Raw genomic sequence first — 27,477 nt, forward strand, 5'->3', positions numbered from 1 at the left:
TGTATTTTATTTTTTTAAATATTTTATTTATTTCTGTAGTGTAGCTGCCCCCCCTCAACATCCAACCCCCCACCCTCTCCCAGATGCCTTGATTTCAAAATCCCACCCTCCCCAGTCCTCTCTCCCACCCTCCAGATCTACAGCATATTAATGCTGTTTTGATAGACATCCCGTGCACGGCTCTCGTGCACGCGCACGCACCCGCACTAGATCCCTCCCCCCTCCTCCACCAATAACTGCCCACCCGCCTCCCTGGATGAGCTCCCACCCACCAACGATAACGGCCATCGGTAGCCGATGCAGAGAGGGCCACAGAGTGGCTCTCTCTGCATCGGATGGCTAAAAACAGTTATTGCAGGATGCCTCAATATTGAGGCATCACTGCAATAACATGAAAGCAGCTGGAAGCTATCAGGATCGCTTCCACTGCTTTCAAAGACCAACGACATATGGGGTACGTCCTTGGTCATTAACTGCATTTTTTTGCAGGACGTACCCCATACGTCATTGGTCATTAAGGGGTTAAGCTTAGTGTTAATACACTAGACTGTGGACTGAAAATGCTAAATAAACCCCCCTGGCAGCACTTTGCATGAGTACTCACCCCCTTTCTAGCAACTAAATCAATTATAAGATGCACTAAACTGGATTAATTATAGACCCAGAACACTACACTGCTTATCTATAATGCAGTAGGAATCAGTGAATTTGAAAAAGACTGGGAAGTTGGGGGGGGGGGGTGCCTTTAAACGGCTGGAGAGAGGGCAAAAAAGAAAATGGCAACAAAAATGTTCTGAGCAAAATAAGCATTAAAAATCCATAAAAAACATATCACCTACAAAACCAGAGTGCACAACTAAACTTAACGGCACAAACATGCAATCAGATATCTTAAAGTTGCCAAACACCTATTACAGAAATACAAGAATCCCACAGTAGAAGGCTGCAGGACAAGTCCCTGTGTCACCTGAGGGCAGCCATGGAAGAAATCCCATTGGAAATACCTTTACTGCTTGTGTGAAAGTGAGAGAGAAGCCAAACGCTTCAAAAAATGCAGCCTTGGAAAAAAAATATCATGGCAGGAAGCAGTACAACAGCACTATTCAATAGACACTCGCCCATTAACAAGCAAGCAGCAAACAGCCAAATCAGTACTGAAACATATCTGCAGAGGTTATGGAAATACGAGTATATTGTAGATCCATAAAGCGAGGCAAAAGTCCTTGCAAGCAATTATAAAGTGTTAATGAATATTTTCCCATGAGTTTTTCCCCCCCAAACAAAGAATCATAAACCATACCCCAAAATACATCCCTCTGACCAGCACTGTACTTTGAGGGGAAACCGGGGGCTTCAATACGGACCCGTAAACCCCTTTCTCTGAAGAATCACACACACATCTTCATTCTCCAGTGGAGGCAAAGTAAAGACTGAGGTATGTGTGAGGAGTTTTATGGAGCTCTTGGGGTTCTTTGCCTCCTCGTAAAAGGTAGACAAGGGTAATTCCCATGAGTAATGGATCGTGGACTCTAACCACCTGTATGAAAGTACCTTCAAAGACAATAGTTGTATATCAATAGAAGCATTGGCTCAAAGGGGGGACCTTTAAGAACTGAAAGAACTAGGTTCAAAGTCCAGGGAAGAGAAATAGGTCTTACAGCTGGCCTAATTCTAACTAACCGTTGAACAAAGGTTTGAATATCAGGAAGTTTAGCAAACCTTCTATGAAAAAGAACAGAAAAAAACAGAAATTTGACCTTTCAGGGAACTAGCTGATAAATCCTGGTTAAGGCTATCTTGCAAGAACTAAACAATTCTCGTGATCCGAAAGGAACCCCAAGTAAATGCTTTAAAGGAGCATCACACAAAAACATAATTTATGCTTACCAGATAAATTTCTTTTTTTCTGGATATGGTGAGTCCACGGTATCATCAATTACGGGAATATCACTCCTGGCCAGCAAGAGGCGGCAAAGAGCACCACAGCAAAGCTGTTAAATGTCACTTCCCTTACCCATAAACCCCAGTCATTCAGTCAAAGGGAAATTGAAAAAGAAGATAACACAAAGGTGTAGAGGTGCCTGAGGTGTTAGTAACAAATAACCGTCTTAAAATAAAGGGAGGGGCCGTGGACTCACCATATCCAGAAAGAAAAGAATTTATCAGGTAAGCATAAATTATGTTTTCTTTCCTAAGATATGGTGAGTCCACGGCATCATAACTTACTAGTTGTATATCAATGGAGTGCCCAAACTAGAGGACACAGATGATTGGGGAGGGACAAGACCGATAACCTAAAAAGAAGGCACCACTGCTTGAAAAATCTCTCCCCCAAAAGAAACTTCAGCTGAGGCAAAAGTATCCAATTTGGAAAATTTGGAAAAAGTATGCAGAGAAGACCAAGTTGCAGCCTTGCAAATCTGTTCCACAGAAGCTTCATTTTTGAAAGCCCAAGAAGAGGAGACAGCTCTCATGTAATGAACCGTAATTCTCTCAGGAGGCTGCTGAGCAGTCTCATAGCAAAACAAAATATACTTCTCAACCAGAGAGAAAGAGAAATAGTAGAAACTTTGTGACCTTTATGTATCCCAGGGAAACAACAGGGCAGAAGACTGGCGAAAATCCTAATTGCCTGTTAAATAAAATTTAAACACGGACAACATCCAAGTTGTGCAACAACATTCTTTATGAGAAGAACTAGGACAGAGAAGGAACAACAATTTCCTGATTAATATTTCTGTCCGAAACCACTTAAGGAAGGAAACCTAATATAGTACGAAAAACCGCCTTATCAGCATGAAAGATAAAATAAGGCGAATCCCACTGCAAAGCTGAGAGTTCCAACACTCTCCGAACAAAAGAGATAACAAAAACAAAAACTTACAAGATAACAACTTAATATCTATGGAATGTAAAGGCTCAAACAGAGCCTGCTGCAAAACTTAAAGTTAAGGCTCCAAGGAAGAGCGACAGACTTAAACACAAGCCAGATTCTGACCAAGGCCTGACAAAAAGATTGCACGTCTGGCACGTGCGCTAGATGCTTATGTATCAAAATAGATAATGCAGAAATCTGACCCCTCAGGGTACCCACTGACAAACCCTTCTCCAGACCTTCCTGGAGAAAAGACAAAATCCCAGGAATCCTGACCCTACTCCAAAAGTAGCCCTTTCACACCAATAAAGATATACGCCACATCCTATGCAAATCTTTCTAGAACAGGCTTGCGAGCCCTTATGGTCTCAATGACCGACTCAGAAAACCCACGCTTAAACAGAACTAAGCGATCAATCTCCAAGCAGAAAACTTCAGAGAAACGAAAGAATAGACCCTGTATTAGAAGGTCCCTCAGGAACAACCACCAAGGTGGAAAAGATACATCTCCGCTAGGTCTGTATTCAGATCCTGCGGAACTATGCAGGGAACAATTAATACCGATACCAGCTCCTATGTGATATGAGCAAAGACTCGAGGAAGGAGAGCAAACAGAGGAACAGGGATGTCAGACTGAATTCCCAAGGAACCACCAGGAATTCTAACAGAACAGCCTACTGATCTCTAAACCTTTAAACATAACAAGAAAGTTTGGCGTACAGCACCCCCCATTTGAGGGTGAACCTGGAGAATACCTCCGGGAGAAACATCCACTCCCCTAAAAGATCTGACTTTCAAAAAGTCTGCGCCCGGTATCAACCCCTGAATTGTGAATAGAGCAATCCACGCCAATCATGGCTAAGGAACTCCATGTTCCTCCCAGGTGGTTGATATAAACCCAAACAGCAGCACCACTAGGTATGCATCAAAATTCTTTTATTGGTGAGACATCACATAAAACAAAAACGTTTCGGTCACCAACTGACCTTAATCATGTGGTGGTTCTGCTGCTGTTTGGATTTTACTGAAGTTGTTTGGGATCTGTGCAGGATCCTTACAGCGTGCACCTGGATATTTGGCAGTGAGTGCTGGGCTATTCTTTATATTTTGGTTGATATAAACCACCAAGATGAAATTGTCTTTAACAACTGAGGCCAAACATTCAGAACATTGAAGTGGTTATGGATTAGCAGACTCCTCCCCAGTCCATAGTCACCAACCCAACAGGCTGGCATCCAAGTTCATTATTACTCAGGAAAGTTCTCCTAAAGCATGTGTCCCAAGACAGATGCTCCTGCGAAAACCACCGCAGGAAAAAATCTCATGTCGACAGATCAAGATCTATTCTCCGAGACAGAACCCCATGGTCCCCGTTCCACTATCTAAGCATGCATAACAGCAAACTCTCAGATGAAATCGAGCAAGAGATGATGTTCAATGAAGCAACCATCAGACCAATTACCTCTATATAGTGAACCACTGAAGGACCAAACAGAGAATAGAGAGAAGCAAGAGGAAAGAATCCTTGATTCTTCTGACTACTGACAAAAATATTGTCAGAGATAGGAAACTAATATAGATCCTAAGGAATACTATCCCTATAGCTGGAACAAGGGAACCCATTCTCATATTCAATTTCCACCCATGGGAATGAAGAAAAGACAACAAGATCTCTGTATGAGAGTTAGCTTGTTGAAGAGATGACACCTGAACCATTGTGTCATCCAGGAAGAGTACCACAGCAATACCTCGAAACCTGATCACTTCCAAGATAGCCCCTCTGGGAGCCATGGCAAGGTCAAAAGGGAAAAACCCCAAAAAGTGTTTGACAGAAAAGCAAAACTCAGGAGCTTGAAAATACACATCCTCCAGGTCTATGGTCACCATGAACTGACCCTCTTGGACCAAAGGAAGAATGGAACCACTGGTTTCTATTTTAAAGGATGGTACCCTGAGAAAGCTTGTTGAGACTAATATAGGACGAAAAATTCCTCTTTTTCGAGAATCACTAACAGGAATGAATAGAAATCTAGACCCTGTACCCTTCCAGAAACTGGTACTATCACTCACAGGGACGAGAAGTTCCAAACACACTCTAAAAATGCCTCACTGTTATCTGGCCTGCAGATAAAATTGAGAGCAGGAATCTGCCTCTGGGAAGAAGGTAAGAATTCTATGTAGAACACCTGGGATACTATTTCCGCAGCCTATCTGGAACATCTCATATCCATATTTGAAGACACCGAGATTCCGTCCCCCACCTGGACAAAACCCTAATTGGGGGAAAAGCTCCTTGAGGTCTATCCATCTTTCCTTGAAATATCTGTCAGATCAAAACCAAACAAGGTCTAAGGAAAAAAAAAAACCCCATTGACCATGAATATAGTCACAATGCCCTACGGGCTAGCATAGCGAAGCCAGATTTCTTGGCTTCCGGCTAAAAAACTTGCATGGTAGCATCATAAATAAAGGAATTAGCTAACTTTAGAGCCTTAATTCTGTTCTGAATCTCCTCCAAAGGAGTTAAACAAGGCATTGCACCAAAAAGATGCCGCACTTGACACAGGGCAAAACAAACTTCAATGTAAGCCTTCAGCTTAGTCCATTGATCCTGAAAAGACAGCTATCCGCTCTAGGAATTGAAGTTCTCTTTAGGCACCGTGCGCCATGATCCTTAATGGAGCCAGCTTCCAAAGACAGGAGACGGGGAAAAAAAGAAAACCCTGACTTCTCCCATTCCTGTGAATAATCTAACACGGTCTGGAACATCCGCAGAGGAATCCTAGTATTTATAAAGTTTACTAGATACTTAGGGTTGGGTTGACAATGACATACGTATTGGAGTCGCATCAAATTAGCCAAAACCTACTTTAACAATACACAAAGGTGTTCAAGCTTAAATCTGAAGGATACTACTTCAGTATCAGATGAAGGAATTATACTGTCTAAATCTGAGATTTCATCCTCAGAGGCTACCGACATATCCTCCTCATCAGATCTATGAGGAAGGGCAATCTATGTAGCCGCATATGGAACAGAAACCTTATTATCTGAATCTCAAATATTCCTTTGCGAATTCCTTTAAAGTGAAAGTAAATCCTAGCGTTTTACAAACGCTAGGATTTACTATTGAAACAAATAAAGGGCACTTTCATTCATGAAGTATAAGATATTTCACGTACAAAGCTAATTTATTTGATTCAATCGATCACCGTTTTTAGCTGCTACAGCAGCCCACGGCTAAAAAATTTTTTGGCTAAGGTGACGTTTTCCCCTCTTAGCCAATAGCTGTGCGGTAAAACCGGCTTGGCGCCCATGAAAATGTCATCTCTTAGCCAATTTTTTTTTTAGCCATGCTCTGCTGTAGGAGCTAAGAGCGGCGATCGATTGAATCAAATAAAGGAGCTTTCTACATGAAGTATCTTATACTTCATGAATGAAAGTGCCCTTTATTTCTTTCAATAGTAAATCCTAGCGTTTGTAAAACACTAGGATTTACTTTCACTTTAAGTATAGGAAAAACATAATTTATGCTTACCTGATAAATTTATTTCTCTTGTAGTGTATCCAGTCCACGGATCATCCATTACTTATGGGATATTAAATCCTCCCCAACAGGAAGTGCAAGAGGATTCACCCAGCAGAGCTGCTATATAGCTCCTCCCCTAACTGCCATTACCAGTCATTCGACCGAAAACATGCAGAGAAAGGAAAACCATAGGGTGCAGTGGTGACTGTAGTTTAATGGAAAAATTACCTGCCTTAAAGTGACAGGGCGGGCCGTGGACTGGATACACTACAAGAGAAATAAATTTATCAGGTAAGCATAAATTATGTTTTCTCTTGTTAAGTGTATCCAGTCCACGGATCATCCATTACTTATGGGATACCAATACCAAAGCTAAAGTACACGGATGACGGGAGGGACAGGCAGGCTCTTTATACGGAAGGAACCACTGCCTGAAGAACCTTTCTCCCAAAAACAGCCTCCGAAGAAGCAAAAGTGTCAAATTTGTAAAATTTGGAAAAAGTATAAAGAGAAGACCAAGTTGCAGCCTTGCAAATCTGTTCAACAGAAGCCTCATTCTTAAAGGCCCAAGTGGAAGCCACAGCTCTAGTAGAATGTGCTGTAATTCTTTCAGGAGGCTGCTGTCCAGCAGTCTCATAGGCTAACCGTATTATGCTACGAAGCCAAAAGGAGAGAGAGGTAGCCGAAGCCTTTTGACCTATCCTCTGACCAGAATAAACGACAAACAGGGAAGACGTTTGTCGAAAATCCTTAGTTGCCTGTAGATAAAATTTCAGGGCACGGACTACATCTAGATTGTGTAGCAGACGTTCCTTTTTCGAAGAAGGATTAGGACACAAAGATGGAACCACAATCTCTTGATTGATACTCCTGTTAGTGACCACCTTAGGTAGGAACCCAGGTTTAGTACGCAGAACTACCTTGTCTGAATGAAAAATCAGATAAGGAGAATCACAATGTAAGGCAGATAACTCAGAGACTCTTCGAGCCGAGGAAATCGCCATTAAAAACAGAACTTTCCAAGATAACAACTTGATATCAATGGAATGAAGGGGTTCAAACGGAACCCCCTGTAAAACATTAAGAACTAAGTTCAAACTCCATGGTGGAGCAACAGTTTTAAACACAGGCTTGATCCTAGCTAAAGCCTGACAAAAAGCTTGAACGTCCGGAACTTCTGACAGACGTTTGTGTAAAAGAATGGACAGAGCTGAAATCTGTCCCTTTAAGGAACTAGCGGATAAACCCTTTTCTAAACCTTCTTGTAGAAAAGACAATATCCTCGGAATCCTAACCTTACTCCATGAGTAACTCTTGGATTCGCACCAATATAAGTATTTGCGCCATATCTTATGGTAAATCTTTCTGGTAACAGGCTTCCTAGCCTGTATTAAGGTATCAATAACTGACTCAGAAAAACCACGTTTTGATAAAATCAAGCGTTCAATTTCCAAGCAGTCAGCTTCAGAGAAATTAGATTTTGATGTTTGAAGGGACCCTGGATCAGAAGGTCCTGTTTCAGAGGTAGCGACCAAGGTGGACAGGATGACATGTCCACTAGATCTGCATACCAAGTCCTGCGTGGCCATGCAGGCGCTATTAGAATCACTGATGCTCTCTCCTGTTTGATTCTGGCAATCAATCGAGGAAGCATCGGGAAGGGTGGAAACACATAAGCCATCCCGAAGGTCCAAGGTGCTGTCAAAGCATCTATCAGAACCGCTCCCGGATCCCTGGATCTGGACCCGTAACGAGGAAGCTTGGCATTCTGTCGAGACGCCATGAGATCTATCTCTGGTTTGCCCCAACGTCGAAGTATTTGGGCAAAGACCTCCGGATGAAGTTCCCACTCCCCCGGATGAAAAGTCTGACGACTTAAGAAATCCGCCTCCCAGTTCTCCACTCCCGGGATGTGGATTGCTGACAGGTGGCAAGAGTGAGACTCTGCCCAGCGAATTATCTTTGATACTTCCATCATTGCTAGGGAGCTTCTTGTCCCTCCCTGATGGTTGATGTAAGCTACAGTCGTGATGTTGTCCGACTGAAACCTGATGAACCCCCGAGCTGTTAACTGGGGCCAAGCCAGAAGGGCATTGAGAACTGCTCTCAATTCCAGAATGTTTATTGGTAGGAGACTCTCCTCCTGATTCCATTGTCCCTGAGCCTTCAGAGAATTCCAGACAGCGCCCCAACCTAGTAGGCTGGCGTCTGTTGTTACAATTGTCCAGTCCGGCCTGCTGAATGGCATCCCCCTGGACAGATGTGGCCGAGAAAGCCACCATAGAAGAGAACTTCTGGTCTCTTGATCCAGATTCAGAGTAGGGGACAAGTCTGAGTAATCCCCATTCCACTGACTTAGCATGCACAATTGCAGCGGTCTGAGATGTAGGCGTGCAAAGGGTACTATGTCCATTGCTGCTACCATTAAGCCGATCACCTCCATGCATTGAGCTACTGACGGGTGTTGAATGGAATGAAGGACACGGCATGCATTTTGAAGCTTTGTTAACCTGTCTTCTGTCAGGTAAATCTTCATTTCTACAGAATCTATAAGAGTCCCCAAGAAGGGAACTCTTGTGAGTGGAAAGAGAGAACTCTTCTTTTCGTTCACCTTCCATCCATGCGACCTTAGAAATGCCAGTACTAACTCTGTATGAGACTTGGCAGTTTGAAAGCTTGAAGCTTGTATCAGAATGTCGTCTAGGTACGGAGCTACCGCAATTCCTCGCGGTCTTAGTACCGCCAGAAGAGCACCCAGAACCTTTGTGAAGATTCTCGGAGCCGTAGCCAATCCGAATGGAAGAGCTACAAACTGGTAATGCCTGTCTAGAAAGGCAAACCTTAGATACCGGTAATGATCTTTGTGAATCGGTATGTGAAGGTAAGCATCCTTTAAATCCACTGTGGTCATGTACTGACCCTTTTGGATCATGGGTAAAATTGTACGAATAGTTTCCATTTTGAACGATGGAACTCTTAGGAATTTGTTTAGGATCTTTAAATCCAAGATTGGCCTGAAAGTTCCCTCTTTTTTGGGAACCACAAACAGATTTGAGTAAAACCCTTGTCCTTGTTCCGACCGCGGAACCGGATGGATCACTCCCATTAATAAAAGATCTTGTACGCAGCGTAGAAACGCCTCTTTCTTTATTTGGTTTGTTGACAACCTTGACAGATGAAATCTCCCTCTTGGGGGAGAGAATTTGAAGTCTAGAAGGTATCCCTGAGATATGATCTCTAACGCCCAGGGATCCTGGACATCTCTTGCCCAAGCCTGGGCGAAGAGAGAAAGTCTGCCCCCCACTAGATCCGTTCCCGGATCGGGGGCCCTCGATTCATGCTGTCTTAGGGGCAGCAGCAGGTTTCCTGGCCTGCTTGCCCTTGTTCCAGGACTGGTTAGGTCTCCAGCCTTGTCTGTAGCGAGCAACAGCTCCTTCCTGTTTTGGTGCAGAGGAAGTTGATGCTGCTCCTGCTTTGAAATTACGAAAGGAACGAAAATTAGACTGTCTAGCCTTAGGTTTGGCTCTGTCTTGAGGCAGGGCATGGCCTTTACCTCCTGTAATGTCAGCGATAATTTCTTTCAACCCGGGCCCGAATAAGGTCTGCCCTTTGAAAGGTATATTAAGCAATTTAGATTTAGAAGTAACGTCAGCTGACCATGATTTTAGCCACAGTGCTCTGCGTGCCTGAATGGCGAATCCGGAATTCTTAGCCGTAAGTTTAGTTAAATGTACTACAGCATCTGAAATAAATGAGTTAGCTAACTTAAGGGCTTTAAGCTTGTGTGTAATCTCATCTAATGGAGCTGATTCAAGTGTCTCTTCCAGAGACTCAAACCAAAATGCTGCTGCAGCCGTGACAGGCGCAATGCATGCAAGAGGTTGCAATATAAAACCTTGTTGAACAAACATTTTCTTAAGGTAACCCTATAACTTTTTATCCATTGGATCTGAAAAGGCACAGCTATCCTCCACCGGGATAGTGGTACGCTTAGCTAAAGTAGAAACTGCTCCCTCCACCTTAGGGACCGTTTGCCATAAGTCCCGTGTGGTGGCGTCTATTGGAAACATCTTTCTAAATATCGGAGGGGGTGAGAACGGCACACCGGGTCTATCCCACTCCTTAGTAACAATTTCAGTAAGTCTCTTAGGTATAGGAAAAACGTCAGTACTCGCCGGTACCGCAAAATATTTATCCAACCTACACATTTTCTCTGGTATTGCAACTGTGTTACAATCATTCAGAGCCGCTAACACCTCCCCTAGTAATACACGGAGGTTTTCCAGCTTAAATTTAAAATTTGAAATATCTGAAGCCAGTTTGTTTGGATCAGAACCGTCACCCGCAGAATGAAGCTCTCCGTCCTCATGTTCTGCAAATTGTGACGCAGTGTCTGACATGGCCCTAATATTATCAGCGCACTCTGTTCTCACCCCAGAGTGATCACGCTTACCTCTTAGTTCTGGTAATTTAGCCAAAACTTCAGTCATAACAGTAGCCATATCCTGTAATGTGATTTGTAATGGCCGCCCAGATGTACTCGGCGCTACAATATCACGCACCTCCCGAGCGGGAGATGCAGGTACTGACACGTGAGGCGAGTTAGTCGGCATAACTCTCCCCTCGTTGTTTGGTGAAATATGTTCAATTTGTACAGATTGACTTTTATTTAAAGTAGCATCAATACAGTTAGTACATAAATTTCTATTGGGCTCCACTTTGGCTTTAGCACATATAGCACAGATATCTTCCTCTGAATCAGACATGTTTAACACACTAGCAAATAAACTAGCAACTTGGAAATACTTTTCAAGTAATTTACTATAATATGAAAACGTACTGTGCCTATAAGAAGCACAGAAAAAGTTATGACAGTTGAAAATTAATAAACTGAAAAGTTATAGCATCAAATCTTTGTAAAAAACACAATTTTAGCAAAGGATTGCTCCCATTAGCAAAGGATAACTAACCCTAAAAGCGCCAAAAAAGGCCCCTCCCCCTCACACATAACAGTGAGAGAGATCAGTAAACTGTCATAAATTAAATAAAACGACTGCCAAGTGGAAAAAAATAGTGCCCAAAACATTTTTTCACCCAGTACCTCAGAAAATTAAACGATTTTACATGCCAGCAAAAAACGTTTAACATTAATAAATCGAGTGTTATTAAAAAGCCTGTTGCTAGTCCCTGCAAATTAGGCTAAAGTTTTATGCATACAGTATAATTCCAGTGAAGTGCCATTCCCCAGAATACTGAAGTGTAAAATATACATACATGACAGCCTGATACCAGTTGCTGCTACTGCATTTAAGGCTGAGTTTACATTATATCGGTATGGCAGAATTTTCTCATCAATTCCATTGTCAGAAAATAATAAGCTGCTACATACCTCTTTGCAGATTAATCTGCCCGCTGTCCCCTGATCTGAAGTTTACCTCTCCTCAGATGGCCGAGAAACAGCAATATGATCTTAACTACTCCGGCTAAAATCATAGAAAAACTCAGGTAGATTCTTCTTCAAATTCTACCAGAGAAGGAATAACACACTCCGGTGCTATTATAAAATAACAAACTTTTGATTGAAGGTATGAAACTAAGTATAATCACCACAGTCCTCTCACACATCCTATCTATTTGTTGGGTGCAAGAGAATGACTGGTAATGGCAGTTAGGGGAGGAGCTATATAGCAGCTCTGCTGGGTGAATCCTCTTGCACTTCCTGTTGGGGAGGAGTTAATATCCCATAAGTAATGGATGATCCGTGGACTGGATACACTTAACAAGAGAAACAGATAATGCCACAGATACCGCAGAAGATACCTGGGCAGCAAATTTTGTAAGCAAATAAATTCCTCCAGGAGATTAAGAGGAACCGCAGGGCACTGTATGTGTAACGCCATTGAGGCTTGGGACGTTTGAGGATAAAAACTGTGACATTGCCTGAACTGTATCATCCTAAGAGACATTAGGTTTAGGCAATAAACTATCTCTATATGAGAAAGTTATAGCTAACCAAGCAGCACAGACATGCATAAAGAAAATTTGTGCTTCAAAACATAACAAAACTGAAAATCAAATAAAATTATTTTGTTTAACATTTAAATACAAAATATGTAAATATGCTATGTACTGGCACTTTAAGATGAACACTGATAGTGCTCCTAAAGTGAAATTTGCATAATCATTTTTGCACTTCTCAATACATGATCCATATGAGGAAAACTAGCACTAAGCTAGGGGAGCATACAAATAATTATGCCTTCTACTCACTAAAGAGTTAACTGAGGTGCAACGGGAAAGCAGATTAAACATTTTCCGTGTCTTTAACTTTCTCCCACTGAGAATCAAAGGAGAATTGTAACCCGTGTAACTGAAGCACAAACAAATACAGATTAAACATTTCCTGAGTTTCACTTTCCACTACTGGATTGTATGAGTAACAAATGTCTGATACTGCCAGATACGTAGAAATAGGAGTACATGCTACTCCACTCCAAGTCAGACTGAGCGGAGAAGCAGGTCACGTGACCTGCTGAAGAGAAAAACACACAAGCGCGCGCTTCCATACTATAAACAAAAAGTACACACCTTCCACCACGAAATCAAAAAGCGGAAGACCGTTAACTACAACATAAGCATGGCGGCCACGCATGTCCCTAAACATATAAAATTTTCTGACATTTAATTCAGAAAAGAACTCCACACTCAGAATAAATCACAGTGAAAACCAGAGATCTCCATACATACAACACAGCGCTTTAACTGTGGAGACTAAGCTGTCAAATCCAAACACACTATAGTGAATGATAGCAGCCAAATAAAGTCAGTAGCTTGCTAAGCATAGCCCATCTCAGTTAGAAAGAGGTTTATACTAAAAACCCAATAAAGTAATAACCCCTAGTCTATCACACAACATGCCTGCTCCCTGCCTATCCTTCCAAAAGATATATAAGTCCCACGTAACACAGCAGCTGAACCATCTGAAGTGCACAGTCTCCCAAACCAGGAAGAACAAAAAACATAATTTATGTAAGAACTTACCTGATAAATTCATTTCTTTCATATTAACAAGAGTCCATGAGCTAGTGACGTATGGGATATACATTCCTACCAGGAGGGGCAAAGTTTCCCAAACCTTAAAATGCCTATAAATACACCCCTCACCACACCCACAAATCAGTTTAACGAATAGCCAAGAAGTGGGGTGATAAGAAAAAAAGTGCGAAGCATATAAAATAAGGAATTGGAATAATTGTGCTTTATACAAAAAAATCATAACCACCACAAAAAAGGGTGGGCCTCATGGACTCTTGTTAATATGAAAGAAATGAATTTATCAGGTAAGTTCTTACATAAATTATGTTTTCTTTCATGTAATTAACAAGAGTCCATGAGCTAGTGACGTATGGGATAATGACTACCCAAGATGTGGATCTTTCCACACAAGAGTCACTAGAGAGGGAGGGATAAAATAAAGACAGCCAATTCCTGCTGAAAATAATCCACACCCAAAAATAAAGTTTAACGAAAAACATAAGCAGAAGATTCAAACTGAAACCGCTGCCTGAAGAACTTTTCTACCAAAAACTGCTTCAGAAGAAGAAAATACATCAAAATGGTAGAATTTAGTAAAAGTATGCAAAGAGGACCAAGTTGCTGCTTTGCAGATCTGGTCAACCGAAGCTTCATTCCTAAACGCCCAGGAAGTAGATACTGACCTAGTAGAATGAGCTGTAATTCTCTGAGGCGGAATTTTACCCGACTCAACATAGGCAAGATGAATTAAAGATTTCAACCAAGATGCCAAAGAAATGGCAGAAGCTTTCTGGCCTTTCCTAGAACCGGAAAAGATAACAAATAGACTAGAAGTCTTACAGAAAGATTTCGTAGCTTCAACATAATATTTCAAAGCTCTAACAACATCCAAAGAATGCAACGATTTCTCCTTAGAATTCTTAGGATTAGGACATAATGAAGGAACCACAATTTCTCTACTAATGTTGTTGGAATTCACAACTTTAGGTAAAAATTCAAAAGAAGTTCGCAACACCGCCTTATCCTGATGAAGAATCAGAAAAGGAGACTCACAAGAAAGAGCAGATAATTCAGAAACTCTTCTGGCAGAAGAGATGGCCAAAAGGAACAAAACTTTCCAAGAAAGTAATTTAATATCCAATGAATGCATAGGTTCAAATGGAGGAGCTTGAAGAGCCCCCAGAACCAAATTCAAACTCCAAGGAGGAGAAATTGACTTAATGACAGGCTTTATACGAACCAAAGCTTGTACAAAACAATGAATATCAGGAAGAATAGCAATCTTTCTGTGAAAAAGAACAGAAAGAGCAGAGATTTGACCTTTCAAGGAACTTGCGGACAAACCCTTATCTAAACCATCCTGAAGAAATTGTAATATTCTCGGTATTCTAAAAGAATGCCAAGAAAAATGATGAGAAAGACACCAAGAAATATAAGTCTTCCAGACTCTATAATATATCTCTCTGGATACAGATTTACGAGCCTGTAACATAGTATTAATCACAGAGTCAGAGAAACCTCTTTGACCAAGAATCAAGCGTTCAATCTCCATACCTTTAAATTTAAGGATTTCAGATCCTGATGGAAAAAAGGACCTTGAGACAAAAGGTCTGGTCTTAACGGAAGAATCCACGGTTGGCAAGAGGCCATCCGGACAGGATCCGCATACCAAAACCTGTGAGGCCATGCCGGAGCTACCAGCAGAACAAACGAGCATTCCTTCAGAATCTTGGAGATTACTCTTGGAAGAAGAACTAGAGGCGGAAAGATATAGGCAGGATGATACTTCCAAGGAAGTGAAAATGCATCCACTGCCTCCGCCTGAGGATCCCGGGATCTGGACAGATACCTGGGAAGTTTCTTGTTTAGATGAGAAGCCATCAGATCTATTTCTGGAAGTTCCCACATTTGAACAATCTGAAGAAATACCTCTGGGTGAAGAGACCATTCGCCCGGATGCAACGTTTGGCGACTGAGATAATCCGCTTTCCAATTGTCCATACCTGGGATATAAACCGCAGAGATTTAGACAGGAGCTGGATTCCGCCCAAACCAAAATTCGAGATACTTCTTTCATAGCCAGAGGACTGTGAGTCCCTCCTTGATGATTGATGTATGCCACAGTTGTGACATTGTCTTATCTGAAAACAATGAACAACTCTCTCTTCAGAAGAGGCCAAGACTGAAGAGCTCTGAAAATTGCACGGAGTTCCAAAATATTGATCGGAAATCTCACCTCCTGAGATTCCCAAACCCCTTGTGCCGTCAGATACCCCCACACAGCTCCCCAACCTGTAAGACTTGTATCTGTTGAGATTATAGTCCAGGTCGGAAGAACAAAGAAGCCCCCTGAACTAAACGATGGTGATCTGTCCACCATGTCAGAGAGTGTCGTAAAATCGGTTTAAAGATATTAATTGAGATATCTTTGAGTAATCCCTGCACCATTGGTTCAGCATACAGAGCTGAAGAGGTCGCATGTGAAAACGAGCAAAGGAGATCGCATCTGATGCGGCAGTCCTAAGACCCAACATTTCCATGCATAAGGCTACCAAAGGGAATGATTGTGACTGAAGGTTTTGACAAGCTGATATCAATGTTAAACTTCTCTTGTCTGACAAGGACAGAGTCATAGACACTGAATTTATCTAGAAACCTAAAAAGGTTACCCTTGTCTGAGGAATCAATGAACTGATTGGTAAATTGATCCTCCAACCATGAACTTGAAGAAACAACACAAGTCGATTCGTATGAGATTCTTCGAAAATGAGAAGACTGAGCAAGTACCAAGATATCGTCCAAATAAGGAAATACCAAAACCCTATTCTCTGATTACAGAAAGAAGGGCACCGAGAACCTTTGAAAAAAATTCTTGGAACTGAGGCTAGGCCAAACAGTAGAGCCACAAAACTGGTAATGCTTGTCTAAAAAGAGAATCTCAGACACTAAAAGTGATCTGGATGAATCGGAATATGCAGATACACATCCTGTAAATCTATTGTAGACATATAATGCCCTTGCTAAACAAAAGGCAGGATAGTCCTACAGTAACCATCTTGAATGTTGGTATCCTAACATAACGATTCAATAATGATAGATCCAGAACTGGTCTGAAGGAATTGACCTTCTTTGGTACAATGAAGAGATAAAATAAAACCCCAGCCCCTGTTCCAGAACTGGAACTGGCATAAATACTCCAGCCAACTCTAGATCTGAAACACATTTCAGAAATGCTGAGCCTTGCTGTGTCAACTGGGACACGGGAAAGAAAAGAATCTCTTAGCAGGAGGCCTTAACTTGAAGCCAATTCTGTACCTTTCTGAAACAATGTTTCTGAAACCAGAGATTAAGAACGGAATTGATCCAAATTTCTTTGAAGAAAACGTAATCTGCCCCATACCAGCTGAGCTGGAATAAGGGCCGCACCTTCATAGATACTTAGGAGCTGGCTATAGGTTTCTATAAGGCTTGGATATATTCCAAACTGGAAATAGTTTCCAAACTGATACCGCTCCTGAGGATGAAGGATCAGGCTTTTGTTCCTTGTTGTGAGGAAAGGAACGAAATGATTATTTACCCTGGAAAGAAAGGGAAAGCAAAGTTGACTTAGAAGACATGTCAGCATTCCAAGTTTAATCCATAAAGCTTTTCTAGCTAAAATAGCTAGAGACATATACCTGACATCAACTCTAATGATATCAAAAGATGGTATCACCAATAAAATTATTAGCATGTTATAGAATAATAATAATGCTATAAAATTATGATCTGTTACTTGTTGCGCTAAAGCTTCTAACCAAAAAGTTGAAGCTGCAGCAACATCCGCTAAAAATATAGCAGGTCTAAGAAGATTACCTGAACATAAGTAAGCTTTTCTTAGAAAAGATTCAATTTTCCTATCTAAAGGATCCTTAAATGAAGTACTATCTGCCATAGGAATAGTAGTACATTAGCAGGAGTAGAGACAGCCCCATAACCTTAGGGATTTTTGTCCCAAAAAACTCTAATCTGTCAGATGGCACAGGATATAATTTGCTTAAACGTCTAGAAGGAGTAAATAAATTACCCAAATTATTCCATTCCCTGGAAATTACTTCAGAAATAGCATCAGGGAGATAAAACACTTCTGGAATAACTACAGGAGATTTAAAAACCTTATTTAAACGTTTACATTTAGTATCAAGAGGACCAGAATCCTCTATTTCTAATGCAAATAACACTTCTTTAAGTAAAGAACGAATAAATTCCATCTTGAACAAATACAAAGATTTATCAGCATCAACCTCTGAGACAGAAACCTCTGAACCAGAAGAACCATTATCAGTATCAGAATGATGATGTTCATTTAAAAATTCATCTGAAAAAAAGAGAAGTTTTAAAAGACTTTTATGTATACTAGAAGGAGAAATAACAGACATAGCCTTCTTAATGGATTTAAAAAATAAAATCTCTTATGTTATCAGGAACACTCTGAAAATTAGATGTTGACGGACAGCAACAGGTAATGTAACAGTACTAAAGGAAATTTTATCTGCATTAATAAGTTTGACATGACATGCAATACAAATAACAGCTGGAGAAAACAGATACCAAAAGTTTATAGCAGACTTAGCTTGGTAGCTCCAGCACTGTGCAGTGATTTTCCTGTAGTATCTTCTGACTCAGTTGCAACGTGGAACATCTTGCAATATGTAAAAGAAAAAAACAACATATAAAGCAAAATTGATCAAATTCCTTAAATGACAGTTTCAGGAATGGGAAAAAAATGCCAGTGAACAAGCTTCTAGCAACCAGAAGCAATAAATAATGAGACTTAAATAATGTGGAGACAAAAATGACGCCCATCTTTTTTAGCGCCAAAAAAGACGCCCACATTATTTGGCGCCTAAATGCTTTTGGCGCCAAAAATGACGCCACATCCGGAACGCCGACATCTTTGACGCAAAATAACGTCAAAAAATGACGCAACTTCCGGCGACACGTATGACGCCGGAAACGGAAAAGAATTTTTGCGCCAAAAAAGTCCGCGCCAAGAATGACGCAATAAAATGAAGCATTTTCAGCCCCCGCGAGCCTAACAGCCCACAGGGAAAAAAGTCAAATTTTTGAGGTAAGAAAAAATATGATAATTCAATGCATAATCCCAAATATGAAACTGACTGTCTGGAAATAAGGAAAGTTGAACATTCTGAGTCAAGGCAAATAAATGTTTGAATACATATATTTAGAACTTTATAAATAAAGTGCCCAACCATAGCTTAGAGTGTCACAGAAAATAAGACTTACTTACCCCAGGACACTCATCTACATGTTTGTAGAAAGCCAAACCAGTACTGAAACGAGAATCAGTAGAGGAAATGGTAAATATAAGAGTATATCGTCGATCTGAAAAGGGAGGTAAGAGATGAATCTCTACGACCGATAACAGAGAACCTTATGAAATAGACCCCGTAGAAGGAGATCACTGCATTCAATAGGCAATACTCTCTTCACATCCCTCTGACATTCACTGCACGCTGAGAGGAAAACCGGGCTCCAACTTGCTGCGGAGCGCATATCAACGTAGAATCTAGCACAAACTTACTTCACCACCTCCCTTGGAGGCAAAGTTTGTAAAACTGATTTGTGGGTGTGGTGAGGGGTGTATTTATAGGCATTTTAAGGTTTGGGAAACTTTGCCCCTCCTGGTAGGAATGTATATCCCATACGTCACTAGCTCATGGACTCTTGTTAATTACATGAAAGAAATGCACTTACCTGGAGTCTGGCCGTCCGGCAGGAGGGCAGCTCACACAGCGTGGAAGGACGCCAAACTCCTTACAGAGGCCTGTGGGAAAAAAAAAAGGATCAGAGCAAACCTACTGTGGCTTTCTATACTAGGGCAGCAAATATGTTAGGAAAACTCAGCAAGGCCAACCTTACAAGTTCTTAACTGCTTTAAAGCCACCACTGCTCTACTTAAGAGACTAACGTGGAGTACAGCTAGACCCAATCTTGAGAGGAAAGGTCAGAGTAAACCTACTCCAGCTTTCAAAATAATAAAATCTTGATTGAAGTTAAATAAATCCAATCTTTTTCAGACACCAAAACTTCACCTCCTCCTTGCTCCGAAGGCAAAGAGAATGCCTGGGGGTTATGGGTAAGAGAAGTGATATTTAACAGCTTTGTTGTGGTGCTCTTTGCCTCCTCCTGCTGACCAGGAGTGATATTCCCACTAGTAATTGAAGATGCCGTGAACTCACCATATCTTAGGAAAGAAATATGCTTTCCAAATCTTGTGGTAAATATTTTAAGTCAAAACTTTCCTCGCCTGTATCAGAGAATTTGAGAATCATATGTCTCAAAACTAGGCATTCAACCTCCATGCTGTTAAACTTAGATATTTAAGATTCTGATGGAAAAAAAGGACCTTGTGATAAGTCTTGTCTCAGAGGAAGATGCCAAGGAGGCATTGAGGACATCTGTACTAGGTGCGGGATTGCCGCCAAACCATCAGTCACAATTCTATACATGTTGGTTTTAAATTCAGGAGTAAAATCAGTAGAATCCCCCTATGTATTGGGCAAACTTCCCTCTGAGAAGTGGAGGGTTGTGTTTGGCTTGCATGCAAAATCTAAGGTACACAATTCTCACAGATTTGGTTGACCTGGTGTATTGGAACAGATTTGCAAAATAAACAAATATATGTAGTTAGGGATATCAGAAACTGACTCCTCTATAGAAATTCAACCTCCATGCTGTTAAACTTAGAGATTTAAGATTCTGATGGAAAAAAGGACCTTGTGATAAGTCTTGTCTCAGAGGAAGATGCCAAGGAGGCATTGAGGACATCTGTACTAGGTGCTGGATTGCCGCCAAACCATCAGTCACAATTCTATACATGTTGGTTTTAAATTCAGGAGTAAAATCAGTAGAATCCCCCTATGTATTGGGCAAACTTCCCTCTGAGAAGTGGAGGGTTGTGTTTGGCTTGCATGCAAAATCTAAGGTACACAATTCTCACAGATTTGGTTGACCTGGCGTATTGGAACAGATTTGCAAAATAAACAAATATATGTAGTTAGGGATATCAGAAACTGACTCCTCTATAGAAAGTACAGAGAAAACCTGGTAAAGAGCCCTATGTAACACTCCCTCAGACACTTATACAATCTGCCAGAGTAATAAGCTTTAAAGCCCCAAGAAATATAAAAAGAGCCTTTAAGTACCCCCCTGGCAGCTCCTGTATGGGTACTCACCCCCATTTCCCTGGGACTGACAGGCACTGGAAATAATTTTAGAATCAGGCCCAACTGTTGTAGAAGAAATCTAGTTGTTGAGGCTCCAGATTGAGTGAGAAAAAGCCTGGGAACACTGAGGGGTCGGAGCACCGCCAGGGCACAAAGCGGGTAAGTAGTTAAGAAAAACACTTGGTTCCTACTAAAATAAAATAAGATAGTGCACCAAGCATAATAACCCTATAAAAGTTACAAAACCATGTTCCCTAACCTAACCTGAGCCTCCACTACAAAACCACATCTTGCACTAAGCAATTGCCAATTCTCTTAAAGGGCCATACACCTACATTTTAAAAGTGCCCAAAAATGACCCCTAAAATTGCCAGAGAGCTGTAAAGGGTCAGAGGCTTCCCTGGTAGTTTTCCCAATGATTAAAGAATCGTTAGGGACCTGATATGGACAAAAAATGGTGTCATGAGGAGAGCAGGTTAAGTTCCCTGGATATGATTTACCTGTGTCAGAGTACCTTCAAATAGCCTCTGGGCTTTGTCTGTGATGTGTAAAGGCACTTACCTTATGCAGCACCCCTCCACTGGCTTACCAGGCATGTCAATCTATGTGAATGCAACTGCAGCAGTATCCAGTAGAGAGCCCATTCAGTGCAGGTATCAAGTACAACAGAGAATTGTAGTAGGAAATACCAGAGTGCCACAGGGGGAGGCTAGCGATGAGCCCCCGTGACACCTGAGGGTAGTTATGGCTGAGGTCCTGTTAGGAATACACTTATGTGCACAGCATTTCCCTGTGTCCCTGTATCATTCAGCTGCTGTAAAGAGTCTTTTCTCTCTTCTTTGTAAATGATACTCCCCAGGGACTCTGGGCCTCACATAGGTCTGAGCTCCCAATTTGTAATCCATAAGCAAGTAGCTGGGACAACCTCTATTCTCAACCATCTCCTATGAGGCCAAAAAAAAAATGAGGTGGAAGGGTTTTAAAGCTCTTGGGTTCTTGACATCCTACGAGTGAAGGGAAACATATCCCATATGTTATGAAGAACTGAGGACCATCATTATTTTACGAAAGAAATCAAGCTGCCCCAAAGTAAAAAAAAAAAAAAACGAAGAACCTTTTTAAAACGTTTTGGGAGCAGTTTAGCAAATGTATTAAAAGGGACATTATTATTCATGAAAGAAAATTTATATTCAGCATTCGTTTACAAAACAAATCCCAATTATGGCAGCAGGTAAGGGCATTTCACTCTTTTTGTAGTCTAATATATCAGTGTTAAAGTGCAACACTTAAATATCTAAATTTGCAGATATTTGTGTGTTGCACTTTCACACTGATTTAGCCGGGTCTGAAAAGAGCTGAATGCCACCGATTGTGGCCATATTTGGCATTGTTTTTGCAAATGAATGCCGAATACAAACTTTCTCCAATGCCTATACATTATAGTAGAAAAATGGCTCTCATTTGTTAAAGGGACAGTCTCCAAAAATGTTATTGTTTAAAGGGACATAAAACAAACATTTTCTATCATTATTTAGATAAAAAAAATACAATTTTAAAATGTACTTCTATTAGCAAATTTGCTTTGTTCTCTGTTGAAGAGATACCTAGGTAGGTAGAATGCACATGCCTGAAGCACTACATGATAGGAAATAGTGCTGCCATCTTGTGCTCTTGCTAATGTATAAGATTGTTGCAAAACTGCTGCCATATAGTGCTGAGCTTACTCCTGAGCTTACATCCCTGCTTTTCAACAAAGGATAACAAACAAAGAAAATTTAATAGTAGTAAATTGGAAAGTTGATTAAAATTGTATACTCTATCTGAATCATTAGAGACAGATAATCCCTTTATTATCCATTCCCCAATTTTGAACAACCAACACTGTTATATTAATATATTTTTTGCCTCTGTGATGACCTTTATCTAAACATTTCCAGACTGCTCCCCTTATCCCAGGGTTATTTACAGACTTGTTTTAGATCATTAGTGCTGACTCATGAATAACTCCACGGGAGTGAGCACAATGTTTATATGGTACACATGAACTAGCCCTGTCTGGTTGTGAAAAGCTATAAAAATGCGTAAGATAAGCAGAGGCTTAAGGGACAGTAAACTGTAAAATTGCATTTTCAAGCTTGTGTAAATGAAATTTTCCATTGTTTTCTCTACGTATTGGTGTTTGGTTTACAAACAGGAATAAGATAAGGAAGCAAGTGTGAGCACACAGTGATAACATAATGAGATCTAATTTTATAAGCTCTCTTCTACACCCCAAAGGGACTGTCATTTCTTCTGCTGGCTGTGTTTACACAGCTTGTCAATAGCGTGGATTTAAAGGGACATTATAGACTAGATTTTTTTTGCATAAATGTTTTGTAGATGATCCATTTATATAGCCCATCTCAAATGTTTTTGTAACAATGTATAGTTTTGCTTATTTTTAAATAACAGTGTGCTGATTGTCAGACTCCTAACCAAGCACCAACGTTTTAGATGTATACTGATGTCTGCTTTCTCTTGTTTGTGTAATGGGTCTTATCATATGCAGGGAGGGGGGAGTGTTGCTTTCTCCACCCACTTCAGTGGTTGTCCCAGCCTAACGTCATCAACAGTGCTACATTTTATTTTTTATTTTTTTAAAAGGTTTTATACTGGATTTGTATATCAGTATCTGTGCATATTCTTCTTTATAGTAGTCTATTGCATGCAGTTATATGAAAATTGGTGTATACTGTCCCTTTAAGTCTAGATACTTTCAGTATAGGTGGGGATACTAAAGGCTAAATCAGCTATTTTAAATGCTAAAATAATAGTAAACAAGCTACTAGTAAACCATTGAATACACTCCAGCAGGATAAAATGGATCATTTGGAACAAATTAAAGGGGAGAACATTTTTGGTTTTAAATGTTATAAAGTATAAATGTTGTTTGTTTTATATCTGGGGAATGGGTACTAAAGGCATTATCTATCTTTTAAATAATAAAAAGGTTGGTGTAGACAGTCCCTTTACATCGTGTAATTTTAGCGCTAGTTACCCTGCACATTTATGTGTTTAACCTCTCAAAGGTGTTAAGTAGTCAAAGTACCAATTGGGAGCTGCAGAGAACTAAGGATATGGCAGTTAAAATGTTTTTTAAAAACACATACTTTGGCCTAGTTTCCATTGAGGTGGTAAATTGTGGAAACTGTTGATAAAAAGATTTATCTCCATTAAAGTCTATGGACATCATTTTGTCTCCATTAAAGTCTATGGACATCATCAGTTTCCACACTTTACCACCTCAATGGAAACTAGGCCTTTGCATGCAGTCCTTTTGCAATGTAGTGTTTGATTGCCAATACAGACTGCTTTATATTCCATGAAATAAAATGTAAACAGAAAGCTTTTTAAGAGAAGGAAAAAACTATCGATTTTGTTTTGAATTAAAACATATATGTTAAACTAAATAGTGTTGACACTAACCCTGAGGAGAAGAATCTGTTAGTATCACATCCTCGTAGCCATATTCAATAACTTGTACACTGAATTCTGGTCTGCCATTGTTGTCACAAACTCTACAACGATAAGAGCAGCGTCGATGACTGTGCCGCATGCTCCAGTAGACCCTTGTGGCCTCAAAGCCTACAGGGTACAAAGCAGTCACACTGTGAAAGTCCTGCATCTGATGTGGGAGGAGCTGACCAATGGCATGAAACACCAATCCTCCAACCCTAAACATGTGGATTCGATCTCCCCGCTGGATAATACTGGCAATCTGACTAACTTCATCACGCTCAATATACACCCTACGAAAAACTGTGAAGCAGCTTAGCTCCTGCTCACACGACCCCTTAAGCTTGTGCATGGGGCACAGCATGGTCTTATCCTTGAAGAACATGCACTTGGCACGGATGGCGCAGGCAAAGTGATAAACATTTGGGCAACGAAGGCGGTTGCAACTGTTGGTGGCGCCTGTTTTCTGGCACAAGCTGCACTTTGTAAGAAGTCCACGGTGCAGAGCCACTTCAACATTAATTAGTGCACCACCTTGGGTCTCATAAACCTCAGTAGACCATAATGCACAATTAAGATGAACCCAGAGATCAAGATCCAAGTTAAGCAGACGTGCTGGTCCATCAGTAGCACCATCACCTTCCTCATGGCAAAAGCAACACTTGCGCAGGTCCTGAGGCAAGGTTTCAGGTCTTAGAGCGGTCCCTAGCCTTTCAATCACCTCACAAATCTCTTTCTCACAGTGCCGAGAGTTAATTTTTTGGAAGGTAATCAATATATGTAGTCGCTTCCAGCGAACCCCTTTCCACTTCTTTACCCGTGGCCGTTGCTCCTCCATACCTTCCTCCAATGGGCGTGCACGCTGTTTTATTTTGGCTACTTCCAAAAAGTCTTCTATTTCAGGGGACTTGGGTGGAGGTGATGGTGCAGGTGGTGGTGGAGGTGGTGGTGGAGGTGGTGGAGGAGGAGGATCAGGCTCTGCAGCAGAAAGATCTACTGGACTAGATGGAGAGGGGGCAAAAGGTGAAGGAGGAGGAGAGGATTCTTCAGGTAACATAGGAAGCTGACGCACATCCAAATTAGAAACATTGTTTATATAACAATGATTTGCAGCTTTCTCAACCACGTGTTCCTCCTGGAATAAATGGAAAGAAGATGAGTTTTTTCAAGTGATACAGCAAAAACAAACACCACTCTAACAATAATATGCAAGGCAATACTTGATATATACCTGTGTAAGGAGAGTGAGTATGTCCAGCTCACTCTTTACATTATATCCAGGAAGAACAGCATCAAGTTGTTTAAGCCAGTCATTACAATTCTCTGGTTTTCCTGGTTGAGGTTTGTCCTTCTCACTGCCTTCACCTAAAGTGCAGAGATATGGAAAGAAAAATGTTTTTTTTTTTTAACACACAAAATCTTGAATATTTATTCTTTAAGCCTTAAAAGGGGGCAGTCTACTTCAGAATGGTTATTGTTTAAAAAGATAGATAATCCCTTTATTACCCACTAGTGGGAAAGCCTGCCCAGAGGGCAGTCTATTGTGGTGACGGAACCACCCTGCCATTTTCGGAGTCCACCTGGATGCAGCTTACGCTCCCCTCTCTTTAGAGCTCTCTCTCTCCCCCGTCTCTTTTGAGCTCTCTCTCTCTCCCCCGTCTCTTTTGAGCTCTCTCTCTCTCCCCCGTCTCTTTTGAGGTCTCTCTCTCTCCCCCGTCTCTTTTGAGGTCTCTCTCCCCCGTCTCTTTTGAGGTCTCTCTCTCCCGTCTCTTTTGAGGTCTCTCTCTCTCCCCCGTCTCTTTTGAGGTGTCTCTCTCTCCCCCGTCTCTTTTGAGGTGTCTCTCTCTCCCCCGTCTCTTTTGAGGTGTCTCTCTCTCCCCCGTCTCTTTTGAGGTGTCTCTCTCTCCCCCGTCTCTTTTGAGGTCTCTCTCTCCCCCGTCTCTTTTGAGGTCTCTCTCTCCCCCGTCTCTTTTGAGGTCTCTCTCTCCCTCGTCTCTTTTGAGGTCTCTCTCTCCCCCGTCTCTTTTGAGGTCTCTCTCTCCCCCATCTCTTTTGAGCGCTCTCTCCCCCCTCTCTTTTGAGCTCTCTCCCCCCACTCTTGAGCTCTCTCTCCCCTCTCTCTTTTGCTCTCTCCCCCTTTCTTTTTCTATCCCTGCCCTCTCTCTTTTGCGCTCTCTCTCCCTGTCCTCTTTTTTTTTTCTTTAGGGCACTCCCACTCCCTCCCCTGCTGAGTCGCCTAACCACCACCCGCCCACACCTCCCGCCGGCACCAGCAGAAGTGTCACCGTCTGTAACGATCAGGCATCCGGCCTCATATGGAGGCGGAGCAGCGATCGAGCTCCGGCTCCATATATTGCGGCAGATGTCTGAAGCTTCAGGAGCTCCAGCTCTGAGCTGTTATGTAAAAGCTGAGAGTTGGAGTTCCTGAAGCTGTCTCGTGCTGGGGTGGCTGTGCGCGCATCTAACATTCCTTTGAGGATGCGTGCGCAACTGCTGACTACGACGGACAAACGCAATTATAGTATAGATTCTCCAATTTTGAATAACCAACACTGTTATATTAATATACTTTTTACCTCTAATTACCTGTATCTAAGCCACTGCAGACTGCCCCCTTTATTTCAGTTCTTTTGACACTTGCATTGTAGCAAATTGGTGCTGACTCATAAATAACTCCATGGGAGTGAGCACAATATTATCTATATGGCACAATGAACTAGCCCTGTTTAGCTGTGAAAAACTGTCAAATACACTGAGATAAGATGCAGCATTCAAGGGCTTAGAAATTAGCATATGAGCCTAACTAGGCTTAGCTTCCAACAAAGAATCCCAAGAGAACAAAACAAATTTGATAAAAGTAAATTGGAAAGTTGTTTAAAATTGCATACCCTATCTGAATCATGAAAGTTTAATTTTGAATAGGCAGTCCCTTTAATTAGATTCTATGTAAAATTACATTCATTATGAATGAATATTTAATAGCACATTTTTGCTCATCATTCAAAAGGTTTAGTTTAGACCAGGTGGTTTCAAACCTGTCCTCATGCCTCCCTAACAGGTCAGATTTTCTGGATGCCTGTTCAGAGCAGAGGTAAAATAAACAGGTGATTAGTAAACATGGTTATTAACCTACTCTCACCAAAGCAAATCCTGAAAATCTGGCCTGTTAGGGAGGCCCGAGGAAACGTTTGAAAACCCCTGGTTTAGACGTGTGTGTGTGTGTGTAGATGTGTGTGTGTGTGTGTGTGTGTGTGTAGATGTGTGTGTGTGTGTGTGTAGATGTGTGTGTGTGTGTGTGTGTGTAGATGTGTGTG

General features: G+C 41.3%; 1 protein-coding gene across 3 annotated transcripts in view; it reads right to left on the bottom strand.

The window, feature by feature from the left end:
* KMT2D (lysine methyltransferase 2D) overlaps window positions 1-27,477 on the bottom strand; it is a 948,037-nt gene that overhangs the window by 47,934 nt on the left and 872,626 nt on the right. For all 3 annotated transcript variants that reach the window (XM_053708073.1, XM_053708075.1, XM_053708074.1), the window contains 2 exons: window positions 25,395-25,528; window positions 24,134-25,298 (listed from right to left, as the gene is read on the bottom strand). In XM_053708073.1, coding sequence (XP_053564048.1) covers window positions 24,134-25,298; window positions 25,395-25,528 — 1,299 coding nt within the window. The remainder of the gene's footprint in view (window positions 1-24,133; window positions 25,299-25,394; window positions 25,529-27,477) is intronic.

The sequence above is a fragment of the Bombina bombina genome, chromosome 3, assembly GCF_027579735.1.
Source record: "Bombina bombina isolate aBomBom1 chromosome 3, aBomBom1.pri, whole genome shotgun sequence".
Classification (NCBI taxonomy): Eukaryota; Metazoa; Chordata; class Amphibia; order Anura; family Bombinatoridae; genus Bombina; species Bombina bombina.